A 27,943-nucleotide genomic window follows, 5' to 3' on the forward strand; every position below is an offset into this window, starting at 1 on the left:
CCCTTTCTGTCACCTGATGCTTGTCCCACTATGGGCTGACAACAGATGGCAAATCATAGTGGCAGTAATGGGATACAATTGGTAAAACTTTTTAAGCAGTTTTGAGGAGTCAGTCTGACTGTATCAGAAATGAATCAACCTTAGAGATAGTCATAAACCCAGATAATTCAGCATCAGCTGTATATTAATTCAACTCTCTCACATGGTCAGGGCAGTAAGCAAATACACCCAATGATGTCATCCGCCTACGGTTCAAAATATTTTTCAAGTAAACAGCACAAAACAAAAGAATGTAAACCATGAATGTTTAAATTTTTACGGGGTTACAAGGTTTAACAGTAACTTTTTTTAAACTGATTCTTTTTGGAAAGAAAGTAATGCTGTTTTTTTAAAAAAACATTATTTGTGTTCATAAAGCATAGCATTTAATCAAACTGTACTAATATTTTAATAATTTCATGTTATTTTAAATAGGATAGGCAACGTAGTCACACTGGAAAAGATTATCTTCAGTCCACGCTTATTAAAATAAACTCTGTTCCATGACATCCTTCCCATAAGACAATGACTATATCAGTAATTTTCCTTTAAACATTTAACATGACTGCTCACATATAGCTTAGCACAATGACTGTTCTTGTTACATTTAACTGAACACGCACTTTGGTTTATCGATGTGTACAATCATATATTTTTTTTAAATTTACCTATGAGAGCCCTGCAGCACAAGTGTTGAGCTCTCCTTTATATGCCATAATAGTTGACATCTATTCTTCTTTTTCTATTGACTTAGAAGTATTTAATTAGTTCCGGCGCTTTCTCATTTCTATTGATTTTGATATGTTTTAGGTTTAGTCCTATTTCTTAGCATTTTATCCAAAAAAAAAGCTGCATTTTTTTTCTTGCTGCTATTTTCTCTCAGCCAGACTGAGGGAGTAACAGTGGTGAAAAGATGGTTTCCACCTTTGCCTAAAGGATAATTGTGGTACCTCACCTTTGGATGTTGGCTGCCTATTTGTATCTCTAAGCCCTAGGCTTATTAGCTTGCACTCCCAAGTAACTCTTTGCTGATGTCAGCTTTAGTTTTTCCTCTTCAAAAAGAACTGTTGCACGTATGTTAGTTTTACATCTATTCCAGGGATAGTTTTTTGCTTTGAATTGGGAGAGGATGGTTTTCATCTTGGAGCCTTTGACATTAGGATCAGAGATGAAGTCTTCCTTCTCAGGACTTTAGGATCAATCTGGCTTCTAGGCAGATTTAATTGAACTAAAATCCTAGGAATTTGTACAGCTAAAATTCAAAAATTCTTAGTTCACTTCAGCCTCTCTGTAGATCAAGAATCAGTATCATCATTACTGGTCATTAGTAACTAAAGATTCATCTGCCACACTGGATCGTTTCTTCCTGTTTTTTGAGCTGTATTACATTCTGGCACCAGTTTCCAGCATGACTAAGCAACTCAGTCTTTGGTTCCTCTGTAGTTATATTGGAGACAACAGCTATGCTTGCCTCCCTTTCCCCTGCCACTGTTTATCTTTTATCATGGTGACATCCGGGTCGTTAAGCCTCACTTGGTTCTTTTTGTAGGCGCTATACAGCAACGCTTCCACCAGCACAAGGTCTCCATCTTGGAAACTTAGGGCATCCTACTGTTAATCTCCATTTGTGTCTTTGATCCACTACACTAGCCTCCAAGGTTTCTGTTTTTGGACTCTTGACTTAGATTATGTAGACTTTCCACACTTGTTCATCTGTTGGCTTGGAATGCCCATGAGGCTGAAGCAAGTATCTTTTCCTTGGCACAAGTACTTCCATTTTTAATCGCATCTAAGTTGCTGGTTGAACCATACTCCACACTCCAGGTTGCAGGCATCGGTCAGCTTTTCCACACAATCTTCAACTCAAGTTTATTAGCTAATTCACTACATTCCTTATCAATTATGGTGTACATGCCCTTTTAAATAATCTCTGGCATTTGGCACTAACCTAGCTTACCCTTTCAGCAGAAAGTAGAGTGCTTTTCTAAAGTAAGGATTCAAGACTTTTTTTTTCTTGAATCCCATTCTCTGTGAGGGTGTTATTGCATCCTGTCTGTCCTGCTTGACCTTAAAGTAAAGATTTATGGATGATACCATGGATCAGTGAAATGAGGAACACCACCAAACCATTACTCATTCAGTGGTTGGCCCTTTTGTGTTCCTGATGATTCTGTTTCACATGTAGTCACCTGAAGTAAGTAGCAACTCCACATAATGTCAATTTTACTTCCTAGGACAAGCATGAATACTATTATTGACTTAATAGATATCGCTTGTATTTAAATTTACAGCGGGCTCCATTTATGTGAACGTCAAAAAAAAACTAGGAAAAGTTGTTTCAAGCAGTATAGGCATTTACCATTCTAATTAGGATCTACAATGTCTATGTCCCTCTGCCTTCCAAATTTCCTATTCAGAAAGGTACCAGTTGATGTGTTCTCAGGGGGTGCTGTGAATGTGTACGGTGTCTTGCCAAGCACATTGGGGTATGTTTGTGCATGAACAGTGTACCTGGATTGACGTGGGAAATACCTGAACTCTTGCTATTGCCAGGAATGAGAGAGGTTAATGTGGATAGATCTAGTAAAAAGTAGTCAACATGAATGCTGATGGGGAAGATCCTGATCTACTAATCTCCTTGACTTTTTTTTGAGGAGGTGGCATGCCAACTGGACAGCCCACTATAACTGGTGTACAAAGACTTAAAAAAAAAATTGAGGACGTTCTGCATGAAAGACTACTAGTTAAGCATGCGGTTTCAGGGTAATTTTTTTCTTGTTCCCAGAATGTGGACGATGCTGACAAGGCCGCATTTATTGTCTACCCCTAGTTGCCGTGACAAAGTGCTGGTGGGCTGCCTTCTTGAGCTGTAGCAGTCCTGATGGCATTGGTGCTCCCATGTTGTCATTAGGGAATTATAGGATTTTGACCTAGCTATGATGAAGGCGTGTGAAATATGTCCAAATCATGGAGGTGTGCGACTTGGATGGGGATCTTGGAGATGATGTTCCCATGATATTGTTGCTCTTATTCTTCTTGTTGGTAGAGATAGCAAAGCTGGGGCATGCTGTTGATATAAACTCAGTGAATTCCTGCAGTGCATCTTGTATATTGTACATATTGCAGCCATAGTGCGCTGATGGTGGAGGGGATGGCTATTGAATCCAGTGGCAGGGGCGCAGATCAAGAAGACTGCTTTACCCTGCATGGTGTTGAACTTAGTGTTGTCGCAGCTGCACCCATCTAGGCAAGCGGTGGATAATCCGTCACACTCCTGATTTAAGCCTTGTAGACAGTTGCGATGCTTTGTGGGGTCAGGAGGTGAGCCACTTGTCAAAAAGTACGCAGCACCTCTGCCCTGCTCTTCTAGCTCTTGGGAATGAATAAGAAATTGACTGGGTAGAAAACACCAGGTACTATTTAGAAAGAGGGTGGGTTGCTGAGTGAGGTGCTTAGAGATCAGTATTAGGAACAGATCAATGACCAATGAAATTGGTTAAATTTGCAGATGATACAAAACTAGAAGTTGTAGTTGATGCTGAGGAGGGAGCTGGAGAAATACAAAATCAGTTGGACAAAATATGTAAGTGAGCAGAACAACGGCAGATCAAATTTAATATATTGGGCAAAAAGTACTTCATGAATGGTGTTGACTTAACGGAAGACAAAGTTGAAAGCGGTGTCTTGGTAGACTCAATGTTCAACATGTCTAACCACTGTAGAGCAGCAATCAAGAAAGCAAATTGAATCATGAATTATATAACCAAAACACTAAAGTCCAGTCAGAGGAAGTTGTGATTAAACTGCACAGTGCTCCGGCCAGACCACACCTTGTGTATTTTGTCCATTTCTAGTTACTGAGACTTAGGCAAGACATTTTGAGCACTGGAGGCAGTACAGAGAAAAGCCACAAGGCTGCTCCCTAACTTCAGAGGACTCATGTATGAGCAAAGACTGGATAAACTTGGGCCTTTCATTCTTGAAAGGAAGCAACTGAGCAATGACCTTATAGGGTTACATAAAATAGTAAATGGTGCAGAAAAGAAAGATCTGGATAATTACTTCAAACTAAAGTGCGATAATAGGATAAGGGGCTACTAGTTCAAATTGGCTAACAGTAAATTTAAAACTGATGTCAGGAAGTTCTTGTTCACATGGAATATACTTTTAAGTGGAGTTGAAAATTATGGAATTATTTAAGAAACAACTAGATGATTAAATAGAGAAAACAATAGGGCCTTTCTGGATGGAGGGACTAAAATGGTTGCAATAGCCTTCCTAATCTGTATTTATCTTGCAGCTTAGCTGTCTGGCTAGTTTACAACAGCAGTCTGCTGTTCATATTGGACACAGGAGCTAGGACATCTTCCAAGCATCTTGTCCTATGCAACGTGGCATGGTTGCGCTCTGAAGGAGCTGCTTTTTTCAGGAAACGCCTTGATTGAGTCAGAGTAACCTCAAAAAGCTTTAAAAGCACCCAAAAGCCTAAGACCATTCTAAACATTTTTTTAAAATAGTGGTTTCAAACTTTCCTCTTTGGAGAATCCTCTGCAAATATTGACACGTTCCCGCAGATCCCCTGCATTAAAACATCTGCAAGACATTGTCATTGATCCAAAGATAGGCAATGCTGTTACTGCTGTTTTTTATTAATATTAGCAATAAAAATAATTGTCAAGAAGTACAAAAAAGAATAGAATTCTTGAGCAGCTTGCCTCTTCAGTCAAAAGGTTCTTTGACGTTCCTGTGTGTTGAATGAGTGGGAAGGATGTGCTTCCATTATCCAGAGACAGATGCTGGCAAGACGTTAGTTGCGACTTGAGAGCTACTCGCTTATTCCTTTGCTTTTGCTTGCATGCTGCTGGTGGAGGTAAAGTAATCACGCTATCCGCTGCTCTCTGAAACTTGTATTGCTGCCAGGTCTCTGAATCCCTCCCTGGTGATCAGCACTGTGTGTTAGCAAGTGTGTCAAAAGTGACCTTTCTAACTTTCTTATCACTTCTTGGATTTCAACACCTTAAAATTATCATTAGGACATTCCATTGTGCTTGCTCCCTGTGACCATGACATCTTCTCTACAGATGCCACTGATGCTGTGTGCTCAGTAATAGCATTCTGCAGAGCAAACAACCATTTATTTAGAACAGTGTCTAAATTGGTGGTAAAATCCCTAATTTTAGTCGAAACAAACCAACTTTTAATCTCTTGCGAAATGAGGCAAGTGGCTCATTTACCACTTCATACTTGTCCTCTGTTTCATTTGGGGGTCCCATGAGGTCACAGAATCAAAAATTACAGCACAGAGGAAGGTCATTTGGCCCGTCTTGCCTCTGCCTGTTGAAATTGCAACACAACTCAACAGGGTCTGTGTCCATGCTGTACACCACTCAGCAAGAACTAGCCCTTCTTCATCTCTCGTTTCTCCCGTTATTCATCTGTGATCAGTGACTCCCACTGTGTTCCTTCCTGAAACTCACTAATAACCTCAAGTCCGTGCCTATGCTGGTATTTGCTTTAAGTGATGTTGATGGTGCACAACATAGGCATTGTTAACATGTTGTTGCAATGACAGTACATCCTATATTTTGTGCCAGGACTCAAACGCCACTTTGTATCTCATTGAAACCCATGAGAAAAAAATAATTGCACAGTAGATGTAGGTGATCAACATTGCACAAAATAAGAGTATTGTCTCCACAAACTTCAGATGTCTCAAGCAACGTACAACCTTCCAATCCATGATGACCTCCTCATATCCGGCAAGGATTTTTATTTGTTGCCCGCCACCACTAGTCTTGGCATATTGACTCTTGCCATCTTCTGCAAAGATAATAACAGTATACATTGCTTGAGATGTAATTTTGTACAGAGAAGTAACGGCTGTAGAATAGTGTGTTGCTAGGTCTAGCAGAATGAAATCTCAGGTAGCTTCCTAGTTGATATTGGCAAAGCGGACTGAATACTTTTATTTAGTTAGGTTTACCTATGTATAACGATAATGAGTTAACAATCTTTTTCAGTTTGTAAGTATAAATGGCTCTCCCAGCCTGTTAGTGCTTCTGAAATATCCCCATTACTTCTCTTTTGCACCACACTTCCAGGAAGTTGCTGGATACATTCAGGTAAACTATTGCTCTTGTGTGAAATTGTTCAGGAACACATAGCTATTACCAGCAACTTTGTTAGATTGCCAATTATCTTACATTGATAGAAGTGTCTGTCATGCTCATATGTACTAGTGTGACTGTGATCCCTATTGCTTAATTTGGCACTTTCCTCACATCAACGACCTTTCAAGTGCCGTGTGTTGACACCGCATTCTCCTCCTACATGATTGCTCCCCACACCTGTTTGAGCCTTTTTTTTGTACGGTTACCTTTCTGAACAACAGAGTTTTTATCATTCCCACATGCCATCCGCAAAGGTTTCCAGCACCTCATCTGTAGAGCAGGCTTTTCTATGCCTTGCTTCCGCTAGTAGTGCTCCAATTTGCGCGCACTATAGTTGGATTGAAGCATTGAGCTCTATTTCTAGCACTTACATGCTTATTAAGGGGGCTATTATTGAACCTTTGTTCTGATTTGGGTGTTCAGTGGTACGTAACAGTCCCATGGAAACACTCAGCAGGTGAGTCAGCATCTGTGGCCAGAACAAATAAATTAATGTTTCCAATGTAGACCCTTCAGAATTAGAGTTTTCTGTTTTGTTTGAGTTCCAGCATCTGCAGTTTCTTTGCTTTTTGAATGTATTGATGCTGCTGTGCTCCATGCTATCCTGAAGATATAAGTGCTCAGAATCCCATTGCTAAATTTTGTATTATTTTGGTGTTCCCCAATTTGTATGTGAAGATTGGATGAATACAGAAGAATGATAGATTATATGCTGTTGATATCGTCGTCTTCATTCTTTGAAATGTTTAACCTCTGCATATGCATCTCTCTTCTGACTTAGCTTTTTTTCTCTTTCTGGCCTAGCTAGGCATGGTGCCATTTTATTGCTGAATGTTTTAATGTTGCTGCAGCTTTTTGGTGTTTCATTGTTGCCTCTTTCCTGTAAAGAACAAAGGGGAACAGAGGAAGTCCTCTTAAACAGCAGAGTACCTTGCTGTGTGATTCACTTAAATGGATAGAGTTTCAAGTAATACCTCTCCTTTGTGAGATGACAGCAATGTATTTATACATGGAAGTTGAACTTCTTTTAAAGAATAAGAAAAACCATATCTATAGCAGGCACACTAACATTCCTCGCTGCTGTAATTACTGTTCTCAAGAAGAAAGTCATACATACATTTAGTTATGTAATATATACCCTACAAGTGTACAGTTTTGTTCATCACTCACTTTTGGGAAAGTTGGAAGTATTGTTATACTGGTGAATGTAAAGGAGGGTCAGTGCACACTGCAGTAGGTCTCATGTAAAGGTACAGATGAAATGTGAAAAATTCTGATAGCTGGATACATGTATACCCAAATAAATCTACAAGATTCTTTGAGAGAACTGGAATTATGGTATATAATATATAACCCTTTCTGTAGGGTTAGCCTAACAGGTAGTGTTTTACTGTTCCTCAATGTCTTCAATACACTTGATGAATACTGTATTGCAGACTATTTCCAAAGCAGGCTGAGAACATCAGACTGCAGGATTCCTCTGTGAATGCATATTGAGATCACCAGACAAAAATGTACATTTAAAGAAAATTGCTAAAAGTGAAGATAGTTGCAGCATAGAGCAATAGGCCCCAACGATGATTTGTTATCTTCTACTCAGGTCTGGCCTGCGTTTCTCCCCTCCCCTATGTTCAGAATCTGCAGGCCCCTCCAAAATCTAGGTATCTCCTGCTGCCAGTCTCCCTGCAGTAGAAAAAAAATCCTTTTTTAAAAATCCTATGAGGTTAAAAGACCAGAGTTGAAATCCCCTCTCTGTTAATGGGGAATGTTTAAAAATAAAATGAAATGGCTTTTCCCCAGTCCTGCAGATGAGATATTTCTAAGAAGATTTTAAATGTTTTTTTTAAAATCCTGTAATGTCATATAAGGTAGCTGACTCTTGGCTGTATGGCTTTATCCAGTTCTCCATTATTTGTTGCAAAATTTAAAAACAAATGGAAAGGGACAGACAAGGGGAGAACTCTGTCTTTCAGAGGAGATTTTGGACTCCGGTGGAGAGCAGAGAAGCAGCGAGAGACCCCATTTGTATGGAGTTTTAAGTTAAAATGACATACTGTATTGTGAATGTTCTAGCCCCTTTTTTTTACTCTTTCTGCTTTATTCTCTTCACTCCTCCATGTCTTTTTGTAAATTGTCTTCAGCATTTTTTTAAATTTAAAAATAACTTTGTTGAAACGGAGAGACTCCCTAACATTTGGAAGCAGAAGACAAAAGTACTAAATAGAAGAAAAAGTTCTCGTCAATCTTTAGTGGAAAAACCTATGATAATAGTAGGTTATAGTTTCCAAATGTATCCAAAAATAAAACAGAGTAAATGCTTGTCACACAAAAAAATTGTGCTCAGATTTAGCTTGGGTACTTGAGCTAGTCCAGTGCTGTACTTAATCCAAGGCATCAAACTGTAAAGAAATTAATTGAAATGGCAATGTTATTTTCTCATTTCAAATTCAGGTTACCATACTGAGAAAGGAAAGTTGTTGTCCTCTGTTGGAATTTTCTTTATACACTGTGGCACTACGACTCTGTCTTTTGCAAACATTTCTGGCATTAAATCATCAAGACTAAAATGTTCCAGTCTTTTTTCCTCTATAACATCTTACCTGTATGTTTTTAACTGATAAACCCATTAATTTCAAGAAGCTTTGCTTGGAGTAACTCTTCCTTTCAGATTCTGATTCTCCTGTTCCTATCAACTTTTGGTTTTATACTGCTTGTCTTAATGCATCTTCATTTCATTCACGAAATGCAACAACTCACCATAGAGTGACTAGAGCTGTCACCCAGAACTGGGAGCAAAGCAGACAGCATTGGGAAAGGGGATTCGAAATCTGAAGGGAGAGTAACAGTAGCTGAGGGAGCAGGCCGTACCTGTTCTAGCTCATTTAAACTACTAGGAAACACTGCATATTGTAGCAGTCTATTAAAATAACTGGTGATGTGTCATGGGGATTTTAAGACCCGTTGCAGATAAAATAAGGAAAGTCACAAAGCAGTTTTTCTCTTGAAAGTATTCTGAAGGCACTGCACTGGTTGTTTGTAAATAAATTGCAATTTGATTCAAATGCTAACCACATTTTTTGTAAACTGAAATTTTTTGGTGTATTAATTTTCTTCATTTTAAGATTTCTAGCATAATCAGCTGCCATTGGTAGGAAATCCTATACAGATGGGATGCATGTGTTGCTAACGTGTATATAAATAACAGAATTTTTAAAACTTATTTTAATGTGATTTGCATTGGAATGATGTGGCACACCAAATTTTTTGATTTCTTTGTGTATGCACATGTATGTATACAAAAAATGCTGTGTTGTGTCAAGCGAGACTGACATTGGATCCCGATTTTTTTTTTTTATTCATTCATGGGATGTGGACATCGTCGGCAAGGCCAGCATATATTGCCCATCCCCTAATTGCCCTTGAGAAGGTGGTGGTGAGCTGCCTCCTTGAACCACTGCTGTCCGTGTGGTGAAGGTAATCCCACAGTGCTGTTCGGTAGGGAGTTCCAGGATTTTGACCCAGCAACGATGAAGGAACTGCAATGTATTTCCAAGTCAGGATGGTGTGTGACTTGGAGGGGAACGTGCAGGTGATGGTGTTCCCATGCGCCTGCTGCTTTTGTCCTTCTAGGCGGTAGAGGTCGCGAGTTTGGGAGGTGCTGTTGAAGAAGCCTTGGCATGTTGCTGCAGTGCATCTTGTAGATGGTACACACTGCAGCCACGGTGCACCGGTGGTGGAGGGAGTGAACGTTTAAGGTGGTGGATGGGGTGCCAATCAAGCGGGCTGCTTTGCCCTGGATGGTGTCGATCTTCTTGCGTATTGTTGGAGCTGCACTCATCTAGGCAAGTGGAGAGGATTCCATCACACTCCTGACTTGTGCCTTGTAAATGGTGGAAAGGCTTTGGGGAGTCAGGAGGTGAGTCACTCGCCGCAGAATACCCAGCCTCTGACCTGCTCCTGTAGCCACAATATTTATGTGGCTGGTCCAGTTAAGTTTCTGGTCAGTGGTGACCCCCAGGATGTTGATGGGGGATTCGGCAATGGTAATGTCATCGAATGTCGAGGGGAGGTGGTAATTGCTTGGCACTTGTGTGGCGCGAATGTTACTTGCCACTTATCAGCCCAAGCCTGAATGTTACCAAGGTCTTGCTGCATGCGGGCTCGGACCACTTCGTTATCTGAGGGATTGCAAATGGAGCTGAACACTGTGCAATCATCAGCAAACATCCACACTTCTGACCTTATGATGGAGGGAATGTCATTGATGAAACAACTGAAAATGGTTATGTCTAGGACACTGCCCTGAGGAACTCCTGCAGTGATGTCCAGATATGTTTGCACATATCCTCATTATCCTGCATTAGTTGACATTTCCCTTCACAAATCCATCTAAACACAACAGTTGTTTACTTGAATTCTACCAAATTGTGGCATTCAGGACCACTCAATATATTGGCATATCTCATCGGGTAGTGGGTAGTAAAGAAGTGCCCTATTAGGGTCAAAGAATTGCTGCATTTCCAAGGTGCCATGTATGGAGAAGGGGAGGTGCCAGGAAAGCTGATTGGGAAGAGCAGCCAGCAGAGTTGGTGGGAATTCCATGGTGGGGGATAGGGGGAGGCTAGGCACTTCAAACTTTCCTGAGTCTGGGAGCTCAAAGTGGAGTTAGAGGCCTGAGAGAAAAAACAACCCATGGAGTGACTGAGAGCTTGCAGGGAGATGGCCCAAAAGGGAGGCTCCAGGCAATCTGTGTGTGCAAAATTTTAAAAACATTATTTAAATTTACAGTTAAAATTTCCTCCTTACCTTTACTTTACCAATATGGCTGACTTGGTTGGAGGCTCAGAATCTTAGGTAACTCCACAACAACGCCTGCAACTACATGCAGACTCATTGGCCCCGATTTTCAAATCAAAGTTTGGAAGTGGGGGAGCTCCAAAAATCGGGGAAAGCCTGAGCGAGTTCGGAAGCCGGCTCCCAACACGCCGACTTCCGGGTTCCCCACAGACGCGCCTGTGTGCGCGCATGCACTTCACGCATCTGGAATGATAGTTAAAGAACTAGATGTACCTCATTGAGGTACTTAAGGTACTTTATTTCTGACGTAGTAGATAGTTGAAACAATTTTAAACTTACCTGGGCGGCTTTCTGAAACCAGGCGTGAAGGGCTAGATCAGGTAAAAATAAACAAAATAAATTAAATAAAAAACCATTGCACAAAGCTCTCGCTCTCGTTCTCGCTCTCCCCCCCCCCCCCCCCCCCCGATCTTCAGTGCCCTCCACACTCAGGCTGATTGACAGGCTGGCTGCCGGGCACGAAACCCGGAAACTACTTTAATCACCATCAATTACATCGCGATCGGAAAAGTTAGGTTTGCCATGCGCACCTTCACCCCCCAACCCCCCCCCCACCACCACTCCGGCTGCCAACATGCCACCATTTCAAAATTGAGCCCATTAGCTCTCAATGTAAATTAGCAGCTATTGTGTTGGCAGTTTGGGAGTTAATAACATTAAAAACCACTATCACAGCACCACCTACAGGTAAATCTAATGGAAAAATGCCATAAAGACAGTTGACATAGGGGTTTACAATGCGTTTTGAAATGGAATGTTGTGACTCACCTACTATCTTTAATATATAATAGTCGGTTGTTTTGTAGATGACCAATAATGCAACAATGTGTTACAAAGTTATAAGGGGGCACAAGGTGGATGCTAGCTGTAACTCACTAACAGGTAATGACTGCGATATGTATTTTCACCATTGGTGGTGCTGCAGCACTCCCCTTAACACTGCTGATTCCTGAATCTGCACTGTCTAAAACTCAGGCATCCACTGTAAATAATTCCAGTTTACAGTGACTATACTCCTCAGTTTAAATGTGTTTCTTTCAGTTAACGAAAAAGTTATTTTGCCTTCTAGTCTATATCTCTGTGCAGCATAATTTTTTTTTGGAAGTGCACATGAGCCCTGGGGTCCCCGTTGCCATAGAGAAGTAGATAAATAGCAGCAAATCTGTGCCCCCCACTCCTTACTCTGCTTCAAAAATCTGTTGGAAGTTATTTTCGCCGAGCTCTATAGCTCTGTGGAGCGTCCCTTCTTTTTTGCCCCTGTATCGATGTCCTCGTGAGCCCTCGGGTCCCCGTGACGTTTAGAGGAAATAGATAAATGGCCCTCCTTTTAAAAAACATGTCTTAGCCTCAATTTACTTTATTGCACAGTGCTTTGCACCATTCTGGGAAGTTTATTTTGCCCTGTTTGGGTTCGTGTTGCTGCTTGCTTGGCATCATCTTAAATTGAGAAATAAATGAATAATGGCATCCACACTCATGGGTCCTTGATGTTGAAAGTAGAAAATAAACTTATATTTTACCTCTTCAAAAGCAATGCAACTCCCTGTTCTACCGCCAAAGAACCTGACCACAGACCCATGCTAGTTCCGTCTGCAGAGGATTGTTCATCCTGCACCTGGATTGTATCCCCAACCCGAAGAACAGAGAGGCCCACAGTTTTCCTATCAGTGAAGTTGCTTATACAGTTATAGTGAGTTCTGATGATACGATGGTACTTCATATTAAAACCCAAAAGTGTACGGGAGCAGAATTAAAACAGCTACAGTGACAAAACTGCTGAAGTATTCTGGGTTACCAGCTATATATACACTAACATCAATTATGCAAAAATACTGTTTTAGAAGAGAGGGTTTGCATGGGACATGAATCTCAGAAGGACGGCTAAGCAACAATAGTTGGGGAGCCTCTGGTATAGAGTATGGAAAAGGTAAATCTGAAAAATTACTGTACATTGTGAGAGTAAGGCAAGCGAACACAGATTCAAACTAGCAAAAGAAAAATTTGGGACTGATATCAACTAATATTTCAAATAAAGAGTAATCAATACATGAAATGGGCCCCTGGATGAAGCAGTAGGGGCAAAAACTCTGGAATCATTCAAGGAGCAATTGGATGCTACAGTGGTGGGCTTTAGTGGCTTTTTGGATGAATGAAGTAAGATGGGCCAAATGACCTTCCTTATCTGTAATTACCTTGTGATATTGTATACTATTAAATAATTAAATGCAGTAAGAAACACCAGATTGCGAAGGGGTACTATAGTTATGAAATGTTCAAAGATCCTTGAGTCAAAGAAATTCAGCAGTCGACTATAACTGGTAATTAGCATCTTACTGTTGATACTACAAGTAGGGTGATTAGGGCTATGTAAACTTTATATAAAAGTTAGAACTGGGACATAAAGTTAAGGGCATTTAAATACATGTTTTTTTTAAATATTCAAGAAATTTTTCCGAGTAAAGCAATTAATATTTTCAGTATTTTTGCTAGTTTTAAGTTTGTGTGTTGTCTTAATATTCCAAAGTAATAGGATTTTGATATGCCTGTGCTCATGAGGTCATGACTATTAAGCATATTTTTGCAACCCAGGACATCAAGGAGCAATAATCCAAAATGTTGAGTTTTTTTTAACTTGACCACAAAACACAACAACAACTTTGTTTTCCATGCCGTCTCTATAACTTGTATAACTTTTTCCTACATAAATGAATAAAATTGTAAGTGGTCACAATTTTAAAATAATTAGTTTCAGATTTTTCATTTTGTATTCCTGTGTGTAAATCAATTAAAAGAATCAGTATAAAATTAAGTTATTAAAAATATTTAAAATGTAATGCAATTTCAGCCATTTAATTCAACTAGTGTTAATCACAGAATGCAGCATTGCATAATGTAGCATTTATCCTTAGCAAAATGTTCACAAAATATTAATAAATCTCAGAAAAGACTTGGATTGACTCAGTGGACCCTTTAGTTCCAATATGTGAAATTTGGTGGCTACAGCATTAGATTAGTTAGGATGACTAATCCCTGTTTGACATATTCAGGTCTTTCTTATGCAAATTTTGATGGCAGGTCAATTAATACGGGACTGTTTGAAGGTAACAGTGGTAATTTGTATGAATGCCTATGACAGTGTGAACATACAGGTATTTGACAATGCAGCTCAACATCTGACAATATGAAAAGGATAATTAGATCGCACTGCTGCACTTTTTTTCAGGAGTAAGTAGGAGGTTAAATAGGCAGTGCACTGAATGTCTAGAACAAGATTGGTATATTGATTAAAAAGCTGATTTAGCAGCTCACATTTCCCCTTGGAAACTTTGAAAGATGAGCCAGCTGCCGTCTAGGAGCCATCAGTGTCTACCAAGGGTACACTATCTATCATCACAATATGGTGATGAGAGGTGTTTTATGTTTGTGTTAATTTTCCCTACTAAATCAGTAATTATTACAATACTGTCCCCGCTGTTTACCCTGCAGCTGTTTTTCCATTTGTCGAGAGAACGAGTGTTCTCAGAGGACCGCACACGCTTCTATGGCGCAGAAATTGTCTCAGCTCTAGATTATTTGCATTCCGAGAAGATTGTGTACCGAGATCTCAAGGTAACAATGTAATCAGAATTTGTTCTTTTTTTCCTTTTTGTTCACACTAGGAACACACTTGAAATTATTCATAACCTACTTGCAACAGCTGAACCTGCTGTTCCCACCTCAGATTATTGTAATAATGGACACGGTTGATTTCTCTTAAGAATTTGAAAGACCTTTTTAAAATGTTATTTCCTTTTTTAAAAAACTTTTTTTTGTCCACATTTTTAATTTATTTCCCCAAATTTTATTTAATTTCCCATACACTCGCCTTCAACTATGAGGGCAGGCAGTGGCTTGCTGCCAGGTCCTACCAACATTTCTCCATAAACAGTCACTATTGAGTGTGGACGGACAAAACGTTGTTTGTTCCTTCTCATTTCCTATTCTTTTGCTTCTGAAGAAGAGTCTTGGTGATCTGGTTAATTCCCCAGCCAATATTGGTTGAAATGGCAAATTCCCATATGATGAACCTTGGATGCCAACCTGAGCACAGTATACTAAGCCACCAAGCTACTGTTATTTTATTTTTAACCTATCTAATAGCCATTTATTCAAATACAATGTGCAGGCAATATTTAATGTATACATCAAAATTGTAACTGATATAGTTTAACTACAACAACTTGTATTTATATAGTGTCTTCACATGGAAAAAAATGTTTCAAGGTGTTTCACAGAGGTGTAATAAAAAAAAATGGATGCTAAGCTAAAGAAGACATTAGGTGGGTTGATCAAAAGTTTAGTCAAAAAGGTGGGATTTAAGGTGGGTCTTAAAGGAGGATAGGGAGCTGGAGAGGCAAAGGTATTTAGGGAGGGAATTCCAGAGCATGGGGTCTAGGCTGCAGAAGGCACAACAGAAGTCAGTGAAGTGGGGTCATCAAATTAAAATTGTTACTAGGAGTTGGGAGATAGGTTACAAAGAATTTCTTCACATATTTGTTAGAGCATGGAATGCTTTGACACGGAGTGGTTGAGGCAGAGAGCATTGCTTCTTTTAAGGAAAAATTGGATAAATATTTGAAGCAGAGAAAGATACAAGACTTTGGGGAAAGAACAAGACAGTTGGGTGAGTTTTAGATTGCTCTAACAAAGCACTGACACAGGTATGATGGGCTAAATGGCCACCATTTGTGCTCTAAGTTTTTATGGTTCCTGTACAGTTTCTATTGGTTGCAACAGAAGCTGTGTCACAGCCATGGCTAGATTGCCTAACACTTTTAGAAAGAGGAATGGTGTGTAAATTTGATTAAAAGATTTTGGGGAGGGAAGGGAAAGGAATTTAACCAGTTTGAAATAGAATTCTGAAAATAATGGTTGACTGGCGTTTTTGTGATCAGAAGGCTGTTTCCAGTGGGGTTCCGCAGGGCTCAGTACTAGGTTCCTTGCTTTTTGTGGTATATATCAATGATTTAGACTTAAATATAGGGGGAACGATTAAGAAGTTTGCAGATGATACAGAAGTTGGCCGTGTGGTTGATAGTGAGGAGGAAAGCTATAGACTGCAGGAAGATATCAATGGACTGGTCAGGTGGGCAGAAAAGTGGCAAATGGAATTCAATCCAGAGAAGTGTGAGGTAGTGCATTTGGAGAGGGCAAGGGAATACGCAATAAATGGTAGGATACTGAGAAGTGTAGAGGAACAGAGGGACCTTGGAGTGCATGTCCACAGATCCCTGAAGGTACCAGAACAGGTAGAAAAGGTGGTTAAGAAGGCATACGGGATGCTTTCCTTTATTAGCCAAGGCATAGAATATAAGAGCAGGGAGGATATGCTAGAACTGTATAAAACACTAGGCCACAGCTAGAGTACTACGTACAGATCTGGTCACCACATTACAGGAAAGATGTGTTTGCACTAGAGTGGGTACAGAGGAGATTTACGAAGATGTTGCCAGGACTGGAGATTTTTAGCTATGGGGAAAGATTGGAGAAGCTGTGGTTGTTTTCTTTGGAACAGAGGAGGCTGAGAGGAGATTTAATTGAGGTGTATAAAATTATGAGGGGCCTAGATAGAGTGGATAGGAAGGACCTATTTCCCTTAGCAGAGAGGTCAATAACCAGGGGGCATACATTTAAAGTGATTGGTTGGTTGAAGGATAAGAGGGGAGTTGAGGAGAAATTTTTTCACCCAGAAAGTGGTAGGGGTCTGGAACTCACTGCCTGAAAGGTTGGTAGAGGCAGAAACCCTCATCTTTCAAGGGTACTTGGATGTGCACTTGAGGTGCCTTAACCTACAAGGCTACGGAAAATAGGATTAAGCTGGATAGCTCTTTTTTGGCTGGCACAGACATGATGGGCCGAATGGCCTCCATCTGTGCCGTAAATTTCTATGAAATGATCGATTAAGCAGGGATTGACTGCCATTTTTGTTTGCTTCATTGCATTATAAAATACGTTGCTTAGTACTAGCTAATGTTTAAGTGGGTTGATTGAGGTTTTCTGGCTGTCAAGAGAAAATCATAACATATAATGGTTTATTATATATGTCCACATTTCAATTTGTAAGATGTATTGAAAATGCGAGGAGTCTGAGAAATTATAATTTTATGACATCCACAAATTACATAGTTTAGATTGAATGAAAGAAAGGAATAGTAAATATTTGATGGTAGCGGGGGGACGACTGGGTGGGTAACCCGCCCAGTAAAATCCGTCCGTTCCCCACGCGATCGCGGGTAAATTGAAGCCACTTACCATGGCTTCCAGGCTTCCCGTCGTCAACCTGCGCAGCAGGCGGACTGCGCACCCGCATCACAGGCTGTCAGCTGGAGGAGCCCTATTTAAAGGGGCAGTCCTCCAATGATGCTCCTGCAGCAAACAACCAAAATTATACAATGGAGCAGACCAGGGGAAAGGCTGCTCCCAGATTTACTGATGCCAGGTCGTACTGGATGGGGTGAGGAAAAGGAGGGATATTTTCTACCTGGCGGACGGGAGGAAGTGGCCTGCCTCTGCCACCAAGAAGGCCTGGCTCGTGGTGGCAGAGGAGGTCACCTGCAGCAGCAGTGTCTCCCACACATGGATCCAGTGCAGGAAGCGCTTCAATGACCTAACTAGGTCAGCCAAAGTGAGTACACTTACTCATTCTCCTACACTCCGTCTTCCACATCACCGCCCCCACCCCACAACTCCTTCTGCACTGCCAACCCTACTCTATTGCATCACTCCTCATACCCACTCAAACCTCATCTTCAACTTACCTGCACTAACTCACCTCCCCAGTATTCATCCCACCACTACCACTCAACCAAATCCTCATACAATATCATGGCTCTGTCTTATACTCACCCTCTGATGCATCTCTTTCATGGTCAGCCTTACCCAAACCAATGCATTCAGCGGTTGGCCACTCCACCATCCCTCACTCACGCCTCTCTATTTTCTCCCCTTATAGGAGAAGAGAGCCCAGAATGCACGGGAGAGGGCGAAGACCGGAGGGGGCTGCAACATATGGCTGTCCTCACTGACACGGAGCAGGAGGCTCTGGAACTAAGCCACACCCTCAAGTGCCTGTCCCTCGGGGATGCCGAGACTGCCACCCGACAAACGGCTGGTGATAAAACTTTAACATTCAGCACTCGCAATAGCAAATGATGTTAACATGCCTTGCCATCTTCAGCACCTCAACATCTGTCATCATGCTTAATATTGCCTTCTGTTCTCTTACAGGGCCTTCAGCGACCGCCGTGACAGCGGAGGGCGATTTCTCAGAGGACCTGCCGCTCTCTGAGGGGGCACCGTCACATCTGAACAAGCCATCCACCAGCACAGATACACACACCTTGGTGGGTCCCCATCCTCACTTAGTTGGGGTCGCACATGGTGAGTCACCACACTCGTGAGCACCAGCAGACACTGGTGACGGGCAGCTGTGGAGCGTCCGCGTCGGTGGGAGCATTCCTTTCCAGGCTCTGCTCAGCTGGACACGGATGCTGAACCCTGGGGGCCATCCATGAAAAGGAGAACGATCGAGGGGCAGCAGCACATTTGCGAGGTGCTGGAACAAGTGCCAAGCGTACTCTCCATAATCGCGCAGAGGATGGAGGAGTCCAACTACTGCATGAGCGGAATGGTGGCACGGGTACAGGAGGGAATCTCTGAGATACTGTCACAGGGACGTGAGGACATCTGAGATAGTGTCGCGGGTAAGTGTGGGAATGTCGCCGATGGAGGGAAGGCTTGCCTCCATGGAGCTTCAAGCACGGCTCACCAATGAGTCCACTGAGGCCCTGACCATGGCCCTTTGGACTCAGGGTGAGCAACATTCTACCGCCTTAAACAGGTAGGCAGATACTCTGGCATTGGCCTTACAAGGCTTCACACATGTCCTCCAAACTGCCGTCAGCAGAGTGGTAGGAGTGGTGTGGGCCTGGCCCAGGGGAGGGAAGATGGCGAAAGGGGACATGGAAGTGGGGACGCCACTCATAGCGCCCCCACGTCTCACCTGTTGCCCCCTCTCAACCAGTACCCGCAATGCTGCCTCCTCCAGGTGGCCGAGTCTGCCCCTGCACAGGAGCAGTGGAGTAGGCTATGAAGGGGCCCTCACGGGCACCGAAACCTAGAGGGTGTAGGCCCACAGCATCTAATCGGTCAGGGCATGAAAAGCAACCTGCCATTACCTCTGCTGCAGCCACAGGGGAGGCACCACATAGGAGTACTCGTAAGCGTACGGCAAAGGTTTTGTGAGCACAAAGGGGATGCACAAGGGTGTTTGACGATTTATCATGTTTTTTATTTATATTTGATTTTTGTTAATGGCACATTAAATATTATTATTGTTACCACTACTGCCACACCTTGGTCATTCTTGATTGGCTTGTGTAATAAGTCCCTTTCATGAGGCTCACCATGAACACCCATACTTGATGCCACCCATTGGGTCACGCTACAGTGGGTGTATGTGTAGTTGCACAACTATTTTGTGCAGGGGGGGTGGAGGCTGGTGTGGCCGCTGCTCTGTCCAGGTGGTGAGGACTGGACTCTTCACACTGTCTGATGTTAGGAGAACCGTTCACATATCAGTGACTCCCTGGCCTCATGAGCAGCCAGGTGAGCCGCTGTTCTGCCCATGGGTTGCTCCTCCTCCTCCTCAATATGGGTGGCAGATGTGGATGGGGCCTCCTCCAGCGGCACCTCTCTCGTGTTGTGCAGAGCACAACAGACGACTATAATGTGTCCCACTCTGTCTGGCGCGTATTGAAGCGCTCTCCCAGAACGATCAAGGCACCTGAAGTGCATCTTGAGCAGCCCTATAGCATGCTCAATTGTGGACCTGGTAGCGATGTGGCTGTCGTTATATCGACGCTGTTGCTCGGCGGCGGGGTTCCTCAGAGGTGTCATGAGCCACGTGTGCAGGGGGTATCCCTTGTCCCCAAGGACCCAGCCCTTGCGGGTGTTCGGTGCGTAGAAAAGGGGCGGGATGTTGGACTCCCGGAGGATGAAGGAATTGTGGCAGATGCCCGGGTGTCTGACGCACACATGAAGGAATCTCTTGCGTTGGTCACAGATGAGCTGAGCGTTGATGGAGTGATAGCCCTTCCTGTTGACAAACAGTCCTGGCTGGTGTGGAGGTGCTCGTATTGCTATATGGGTGCAATCGATTACACCCCGCACTTGTGGGAAGCCAGCTACAGCGTGGAATCCCACTGCCCTCTCCGTCTGGCTGAGGTCATCCATGGGGAAGTTGACGTAGTGCGAGGCCCTGCGAAACAAGCCATTGGTGACCTGCCTTATGCACTTGTGTGCAGACGACTGAGAGACCCTGGCGATGTCCCCGGTGGTACCCTGGAACGATCTGGAGGTGAAAAAGTTGAGGGCAGTGGTGACTTTGACAGCGACAAGTAAGAAGATGCAGCTCGGGCCAGCCGGGAGCAGCTCGGGCCAGCCGGGAGCAGCTCGGCATGAAGGAGGCTGCAGATGTCCACGACTACCTGGCGACTGACTCTGAGCCTCCGTATGCACTGCTCCTCAAAGGCCCAGGAAGCTGAGCCTCGGTCTGTAGAGCCTGTGGCGAGGGTAGTGCCTCCTGTGATGTCGCTCTCTCTGTTGTTGCCCTCCGTGCCGTTGTGCAGGTGCCTGTGGCACAGCACTGTGTTGTGAAGCTCCACATGGCGGAGGTGGACGGCGCGCCTGGCGAGGCTGGTGATGTTGCTGGTCCTCGGATGAAGTGATGAATGCAGCTTATGGCGCCCCTATCCTGATCGTGTGAGTTTGAAGGGGTCCACAAAGTAGGTAAATGTGTTTGCACAGCAGAGTTTAGGGTATAAATTGATAATCGAGTGGAAAGACAAAGGTGTTGCAGCCAAAACTTTGTCTGAGGTGAGAGTGCCTTGCTGCAATAAATGAGGTTTTCCCCCCACCTGTCAAATAACCCATTGTATCTCCCACTGGCTGCTGGCTGAAACACGTCTGCTCCAACAGGGAGTGTTTCCCACAGCACAGGAAACACGCTGAGATTCTTTCAAAATTGCACACCTGCCAAAATTTCCACTCAGAGGTCTGTCAAGTACCTCAACTATCTACCTAACTGTGAAGCAGCATCGCGTGGCTTTAATTGCCAGTGGGAGTCCCGCATTCGGGAGCTGCCTGCGCACCTGAACGCGTCACTGGGGAACCCGGAAGTCAGCGGGTTGGAGCCGGACTCCGAACCCTCTCTGGGATTCCGCCATTTTAGGCATCCCCCCGCCCCCAACACATCCACTCGGCCATCCGAAAATCGGCCCCAAAGTCCCTGCTCATCCTAAAGAAAAAGTTTAATTTTTCCTACAAGCCTCCGAGAATGATGTGTTCCTCTGACTCTGGCCTCTTGTGTATCCCCTACCCCCATCGCCCCACCATTGCAGCTGTGCTTTCAGCCCTGTGTTCTGGAATTCTCTCCCTAAACCCCTCTGCCTTTTCTCCATCCTTAAAACCAACCTCTTTGACCAAACTTTTAGTCACCCCTCCTAATATCTCTTTCTTTAGCTCGTTTATTTTTGTCTGTTTATGCTGCTGTGAACTGCCTTGAGACATTTTTCTATGTTAAAGGTGCTATATAAATGGAAGTTGCTGTTGTATTCTGACTGTTGTGACTGTCTGTTTAGGTGGCCAGAATAACAACATAAGAGCAGGCTGGTAAATCGGATTTCAAATCTATTAGATGATTAAACCATCTTTCATTGATGGAACTTTGTCAGAAGAAACATCCTTTTAGAGTGTGTTAAAATGTAAACTTTACAATTTGTCCTTGGGGAGGGGAGGGTAATGAAACTGCTAGAATTACCTCTTTATCTTAAAGGGTAAGGAAAGTCTAGGTGAATATTTTATAGAAGAAAATCTTAGCCCAAGGAAATGTTTCGTTACTGGCAGGTGAATTCTCAAGCATAGTCTCCTTCTGTGCTAGGTTGTTTCAGTGATAGAGAGCATCCCTGTTAAGCTCCATTAGTAACAGTAGGAGCACAACTTCAAAACGGCCTGAGAGCTGTATGTCAGGAAGCCATGTTAGAACCTGTGCAAACTGTGACCCTTTTCTGCAGTGTGGTTTGTTGGGGTTTTGCGACTCTCAGGTCAGTTTAAAGTCACGCTTCCTGCTATTTCTAATGGAGCTGCAGGACACTCTCCATTGGTGTTATCTCCAGAATGGCCAGAAGAGGAGGAGACTCAACTTGAGGTTCTCCATTCGTGTCAGTAAGAAAATTGATTTAAAAAAAACATTTATCAAGATTCTTCTGAAGCTGTTATTTTCTTCTATAAAATGGAGTGTTTTGAATAAAAAGCACTCCACATCCCCTTCCCCTTTAGTTCATTGTAGTAGGTTCTGATGACAGTTGGCTTTACTTATTTTTGCAATATAGTATACAAATCAATTCTTCAATTTTTTTTTGTAGCTGGAGAATTTAATGTTAGACAAAGATGGTCACATCAAAATCACAGATTTTGGACTTTGCAAAGAAGGAATTACAGATGCTGCTACCATGAAGACATTTTGTGGTACACCAGAATACTTGGCTCCAGAGGTAGGGTCATTATAATTGAAGTCACCAGATCTTCCCATCCTGATTTGTGGAGTGCTGCTGCATTATGCTTTCATGCTGATATCCTAGCAGAGGCTGGAGATGAGCTAAAGAAAAGCTGCTAAAATGATTTCAGAATGTTATATTTTAAAAGGTTACTAACTTCATGAAAAGATGTTTGGTTAATCTATTATCTTTTCTTTGCCAAACATGACATAGCGACATAATCTTATTGGAGTGTGTCACTTGCTTGTGATATTATCATGAAGAAAATGATATAAAGCTCTTCAGGCTCTACACCCTGGCAAAATCCTTTTTAAAACTATGCAATTGTAAAATAGTTTTGCTGCAATTATTTAAGTGTTTTTGATAACCTAATTGTTAATTCTCAATGAGCCGAATACAGAACGGAGAAGAAAATTGTCCTATTAAGAGTGAAGAGTGAAAGAATGGTTTTCACAATAAGATGGCAGCAGAATATTCCTTGTTGGAGATCTGAATGACCCTTTAGGGATGAAAATAATAATTATGGCTGCTTCAGACATCTAGTACTTGTTTCAAACTGTAGTCAGAGCTGCATTATGAAATCAGTTCTGAGAGGCTTTCAAGAACACTTACTAAATAACCTTTTGCTTTAACCTTTGGAAATTCAGCATTTAGAATGGTTTGCTTTAACTGTTGAGAAAAGCAATCAAGTAGGCCCTAATTTTGACACCAGATGTAACTTTTAACTTTTTGAGTACTTTCCATTAACTATTAAAATGTGCATTTTCTATCCCCTACTGTTTTTTTAAAAAAATAATTTACATATATTTTGGATGCTAATTGTTACCTGCAAATATCAATGTGGTGAGTTCAGATCTAAGCTGTGCCAAGCAAAGGGCAGACAGTAACCCACAAGGGGGAGTACTCAGAGGGCCAGCCATCAAGTCTACTCTTCCACACCTTTTAATGACTGGTTACAGAGTGACACTGGCAGTGGACTGGAAGCAAGTTATCTTCTTGGTCAGTAAATAGATGGGGCAGACTTCCGAAGAAAAGGAAAATGGAGAAAATACAAACAAGCATGCTTGCTCACAATCTTTCGGCTCAAGGCACCTGTGTAAATGTTGTTTTAAAGATTTTGTGAAACTCCAATTAATTCACTGTCTAAAAGACCTATGAATAAAATGCTTCCTTTACATGTTCATTAGCATGTCAGAATGGTCCATGGATATGGTATGTGACATGCAATAGATATTTCATTGAATTTGTTCAATTTGAGTCAGGCATCAGTGATGCACAAATAGTTAATGGTGTAGAATATAATTTAAACACTGAATAGTGTTAAGATAGAAAGATTTTTTTATTCAGTGTAAACTGAAGTGAGCAATTTTCATTCTCTAGATTTTAGTTACCTGAAATGAGAGGCTTGAAACAGAATAAAAACTGTTTTTTGCAAATTCAGTGTAGAGAATGCATTTTGTGTGGGTTTTTTTAAACTTCAAACATGTGAAAATAAATTTTAAGAGGCCTGACACTCATTGGTGCCAACAAATAACTCAAGTGCTGGGTGATATTTGCATCATGATGTGTTCTCGCAAAAAGTGGAAGCTAAATAATGGCAGATGGGGAGGGTGGTACAGGTAGTTGTGGAACCCAGTAAAATGCTCTTTAGAGCTGTTGTACAATAGTAAAAACTCTCGTTGCCAGCATATATTCCATTTTGAGTGAAAGCAGGATGCACCAAAGACTTTGTAGATTGTGAAATGTTGGCCAGTGTTTTACCAATGGCTCTTTGTAAGGAATGCCCAAGTGATGAGCCAAGCAATTGACTTTATCCTTCACTATTTTCTACCATGTCTGAAATATGAGGAGGTTAAAACAAAATATCCGGATTTGCAACAACATTATCAATAACAATACAACAACAACTTGTATTTATATAGCGCCTTTAACATAGTAAAACATCCCAAGGTGCTTCACGGGAGCATTATCAAACAAAATTTGACACCGAGCCACATAAGGATATATTAGGACAGGTGACCAGTAAAAGAGGTAGGTTTTAAGGTGTATTTTAAAGGAGGAGCGAGAGGTAGAGCGACGGAGAGATTTAGGGAGGCAATTCCAGAGCTTGGGGCCAAACAATGAAAATCGGGGATGTGCGAGAGGCCAGAAATGGACAAGCACTGAGATCTTGGAGGGTTGTAGGTTTGGCAGAGGTTGCAGAGATAGGGAGGGGCGAGGCCTTGCAGAGATTTGAAAACAAGGATGAGAATTTTAAAATCGCGGGGTTCCGCGAGCCAATGTAGGTCAGCAAGCATAGGGATGATGGGTGAAAGGGACTTGGTGCGAGTTAGGATAGAGGCAGCAGAGTTTTGATGAGCTCAAGTTTACGGAGGGTGAAAGGTAGGAGGCTAACCAGGAGAGCATTGGAATAGTTGACTCTGGAGGTAACAAAGGCATGGATAAGGGTTTCAGCAGCAGATGAGCTGAGGCAGGGACGGAATCAGATGATTTTACGAAGTGGAAGTTTGCGATCTTGGTGATGGAGAGGATATGGGTTCGGAAGCTTAGCTCAGAGTCAAATAGGACGCCAAGGTTGAAAGTAATACTACAATCCTAATTATTTACAGCTTTTCACAGGAAAAAGAGGGAAGATAAGAAAAATGTTGTTAAGAATCTACAGGTTATGAAATCCTACAGGTTATGAAATCCTTGCCTCGAATTTGTTCAGAAGCAAATATGTAATCTGGTCAGTGTGTAAATTGAACTGTCTAGTGTGCCAGGCATAAATCAGTTTGTTAACATTGATATGCTAGTTCGTTCAATTGGTCATGACTATAGACACCACAAAATGTTGCCATTGTCCTCTTCCTGTACCAGTTCCTGCAGCTGTCTGTTCATTGTCATTGTTCCATTTGCAAGAGTATGAGCATTTGAGAGGGCATAGAACCATGCCAGTGAGCAGAGCATGTTCAACAAAAATAAAATGTCATACCTTTAGCTGAATTGGTTATAAGATACAGTGTTGTGTCTTGGGAAAATGTTGCTTTAGATATTTTCCTGTGGCAAATTTGAAATCCAGCCAAGCTTTATTTTTGCATTGCCATAAAAGTCAATTTAAGTTTCATTTATTTTTGTAGTGTACCTTAACGCATTATTTCTTTTAATGTTGCATTTGCTTTACAGATGAGCCTTTATATAGATGGTAGTACAGTAACATTAGCAAAAGCAGGATAGCTGCAGTTCCTTTTTTGCATCTCCTTACAAGTGCTCTTCCTTAAAAATGTAGCGAGTGTTGCCCAGAGCTAATTGATGGGCAGTGTGGAAGAGTAGTCTGGGGTGGTGTTCATCCTGAATTTTTTCACTGTTCCACTGTCTAATGGAGAATGATGTGGTCTTTAATCAACCCTTTCCCACAATAATGCAGATCACTTGACAATTTTGTTACAACAATCTAAGGCCGTAGGCATTGGCACCCCAACGTGTTGCATCGTTATGCCACTTTTTTAAAAAGAAAATATATGAAGAGGGGTAGAAAATTTTATGAAGTTGCAAGAAATCTTATTTCAGAGAATATCCTCATAAGAAGGAATGAAAGATATGACATAAATGTATAAAGATTCTTAGTGTTGGGCTAACTACAAAATACTGTTAGAAAAGATACAACATAAAGGTTTTCCAAAAAATGTAATTTAATACGTCAATCTCATGGCTCAGTTCTAAGCATGTCAGCACAGTAAGAATGCAAATAACTATTGCTAAAATTATTTGCTTTTTAAAAAAATTTCTTGGTATTTTTGTGTGAGAAGAGAAACCAGTGTTCTGAACATTGTTGAGGGTTGCTGCAAGATATTGTAACTTTTCTGCAACTGCTCATTGAGTGTTGTCATGACTTCTGACTCCTGGTATAACAGTATTTTTTTGGACTTCAAAGCTGGCTTTGATTTTGTTTGTTGATCATTAATATTGAATTCTTGGCAGTATGGAGTATATAGGAAACTTGAATAGTATGGAGTATATAAGAAAATAATTATTTGGATTCTAAAGGCCCTTGAGAATGCTTAGTATGTCAGAGATTATGACCAGTTAAATGTAGAGGTGAATGCACATCAGCGTTCTCTATAGCCCCTTCACCTGTTATTGTTGATGGGCGTTCTCTTTTTTTAAAAAAAGACAAGTATCTGAAAAATTAGGAAGATGCTTCATGAAGACAGGAATAAAAATTAGATCTTATCCACTGTGATGAATTAGATTTTGCCTGGGTTGCATCAGCTATTTTTTTAAACTTGTAATTCTGTAATATTAGATTCCGCTTATAAGGGGTTAGCTTCCAAGGCTACACACACCATTTTTTTCTTGACAAAAAGCCAGCGCTATGAAAGTTGATTTTGGGTCACATTGGTGTTTTGAGGTGTTAGTTGTCTATATAGAGCTAAAATCGTTATGTATAATCTCAGACATTTCAGGTTATTGTGAATAGATCACTCTTTGCAACGTTTGCGGGCCCAGGCATCATTCTGACTACTTAGTTACGGCAGACAGTTGGGTGCCTCCTGCTCATTCATCAAAGGGTAGGTATTACCTCACGTTTGTAACTGCGATTGACAGCTCAGTAGACTGAGCCCCCTTATCTCGACGACTTTGGGAGGGACAGCTCCAAACACTTTGGTTTTCTCTCTTTATTTCTCCTTCTCTCTCAAATGCAGGGTGACCTGTGTTGTTGCAGCCTGTGTTTTAAAAGTCTGTACCAGCTTAGCTTTGAAAAGTTAAGGTGAGCCCATCTATATAGACTTAAAAGAAAGAAAGACTTGCATTTATATAGCACCATTTAAAGCCACTGAAGTGCTTTTGAAGTGTAGCCACTGTTGTAATGTAGGAAACGTGGCAGCCAATTTGCACACAGCATGGTTCCACAAGACTAGATAATCTGTTTTAGTGATATTGATTGAAGGTTAAATACTGGCCAGGCTACTGGAGGAGAACTCCCCTGCTGTTCTTCGAAATAGTGCCATGGGATCTTTTATGCCCACCTGAAAGGACAGATGGTTTTTCTCATCTGAAAGATTGCACGTCCCTCAGTGCAGCGCTCCCTCAGAACTGCAGTGGACTTTCAGCCTAGATTTTGTGCGTAAGTCTCTGGAATAGGACTTGAACCCACAACCTTCTGACTTAGAGGCGAGAGTGCTACCACTGAGCCATGGCTGATACCTAGTTGCACCTTTTTCAGGTCTTGCTGCAATTATACAGGGCTCCAGTAAGACCACACCTGGAGTACTGTGTATAGTTTTGGTCTCCTTACCTAAG

At 41.8% G+C, this 27,943-nt stretch overlaps 1 protein-coding gene across 9 annotated transcripts in view; it reads left to right on the top strand.

Annotated features, from left to right (window-relative positions):
- The window catches only part of akt3a (v-akt murine thymoma viral oncogene homolog 3a), a 304,170-nt gene that overhangs the window by 243,051 nt on the left and 33,176 nt on the right, over positions 1-27,943 (top strand). For 8 of the 9 annotated variants that reach the window (XM_067988642.1, XM_067988640.1, XM_067988641.1 and 5 more), the window contains 2 exons: positions 14,553-14,675; positions 22,529-22,657. The exons of the other annotated variant lie outside the window; for it this stretch is intronic. In XM_067988642.1, coding sequence (XP_067844743.1) covers positions 14,553-14,675; positions 22,529-22,657 — 252 coding nt within the window. The remainder of the gene's footprint in view (positions 1-14,552; positions 14,676-22,528; positions 22,658-27,943) is intronic. 9 annotated transcript variants of the gene reach the window in all.

The sequence above is a fragment of the Heptranchias perlo genome, chromosome 8 (genome assembly GCF_035084215.1).
Source record: "Heptranchias perlo isolate sHepPer1 chromosome 8, sHepPer1.hap1, whole genome shotgun sequence".
In the NCBI taxonomy this organism is placed as follows: Eukaryota; Metazoa; Chordata; class Chondrichthyes; order Hexanchiformes; family Hexanchidae; genus Heptranchias; species Heptranchias perlo.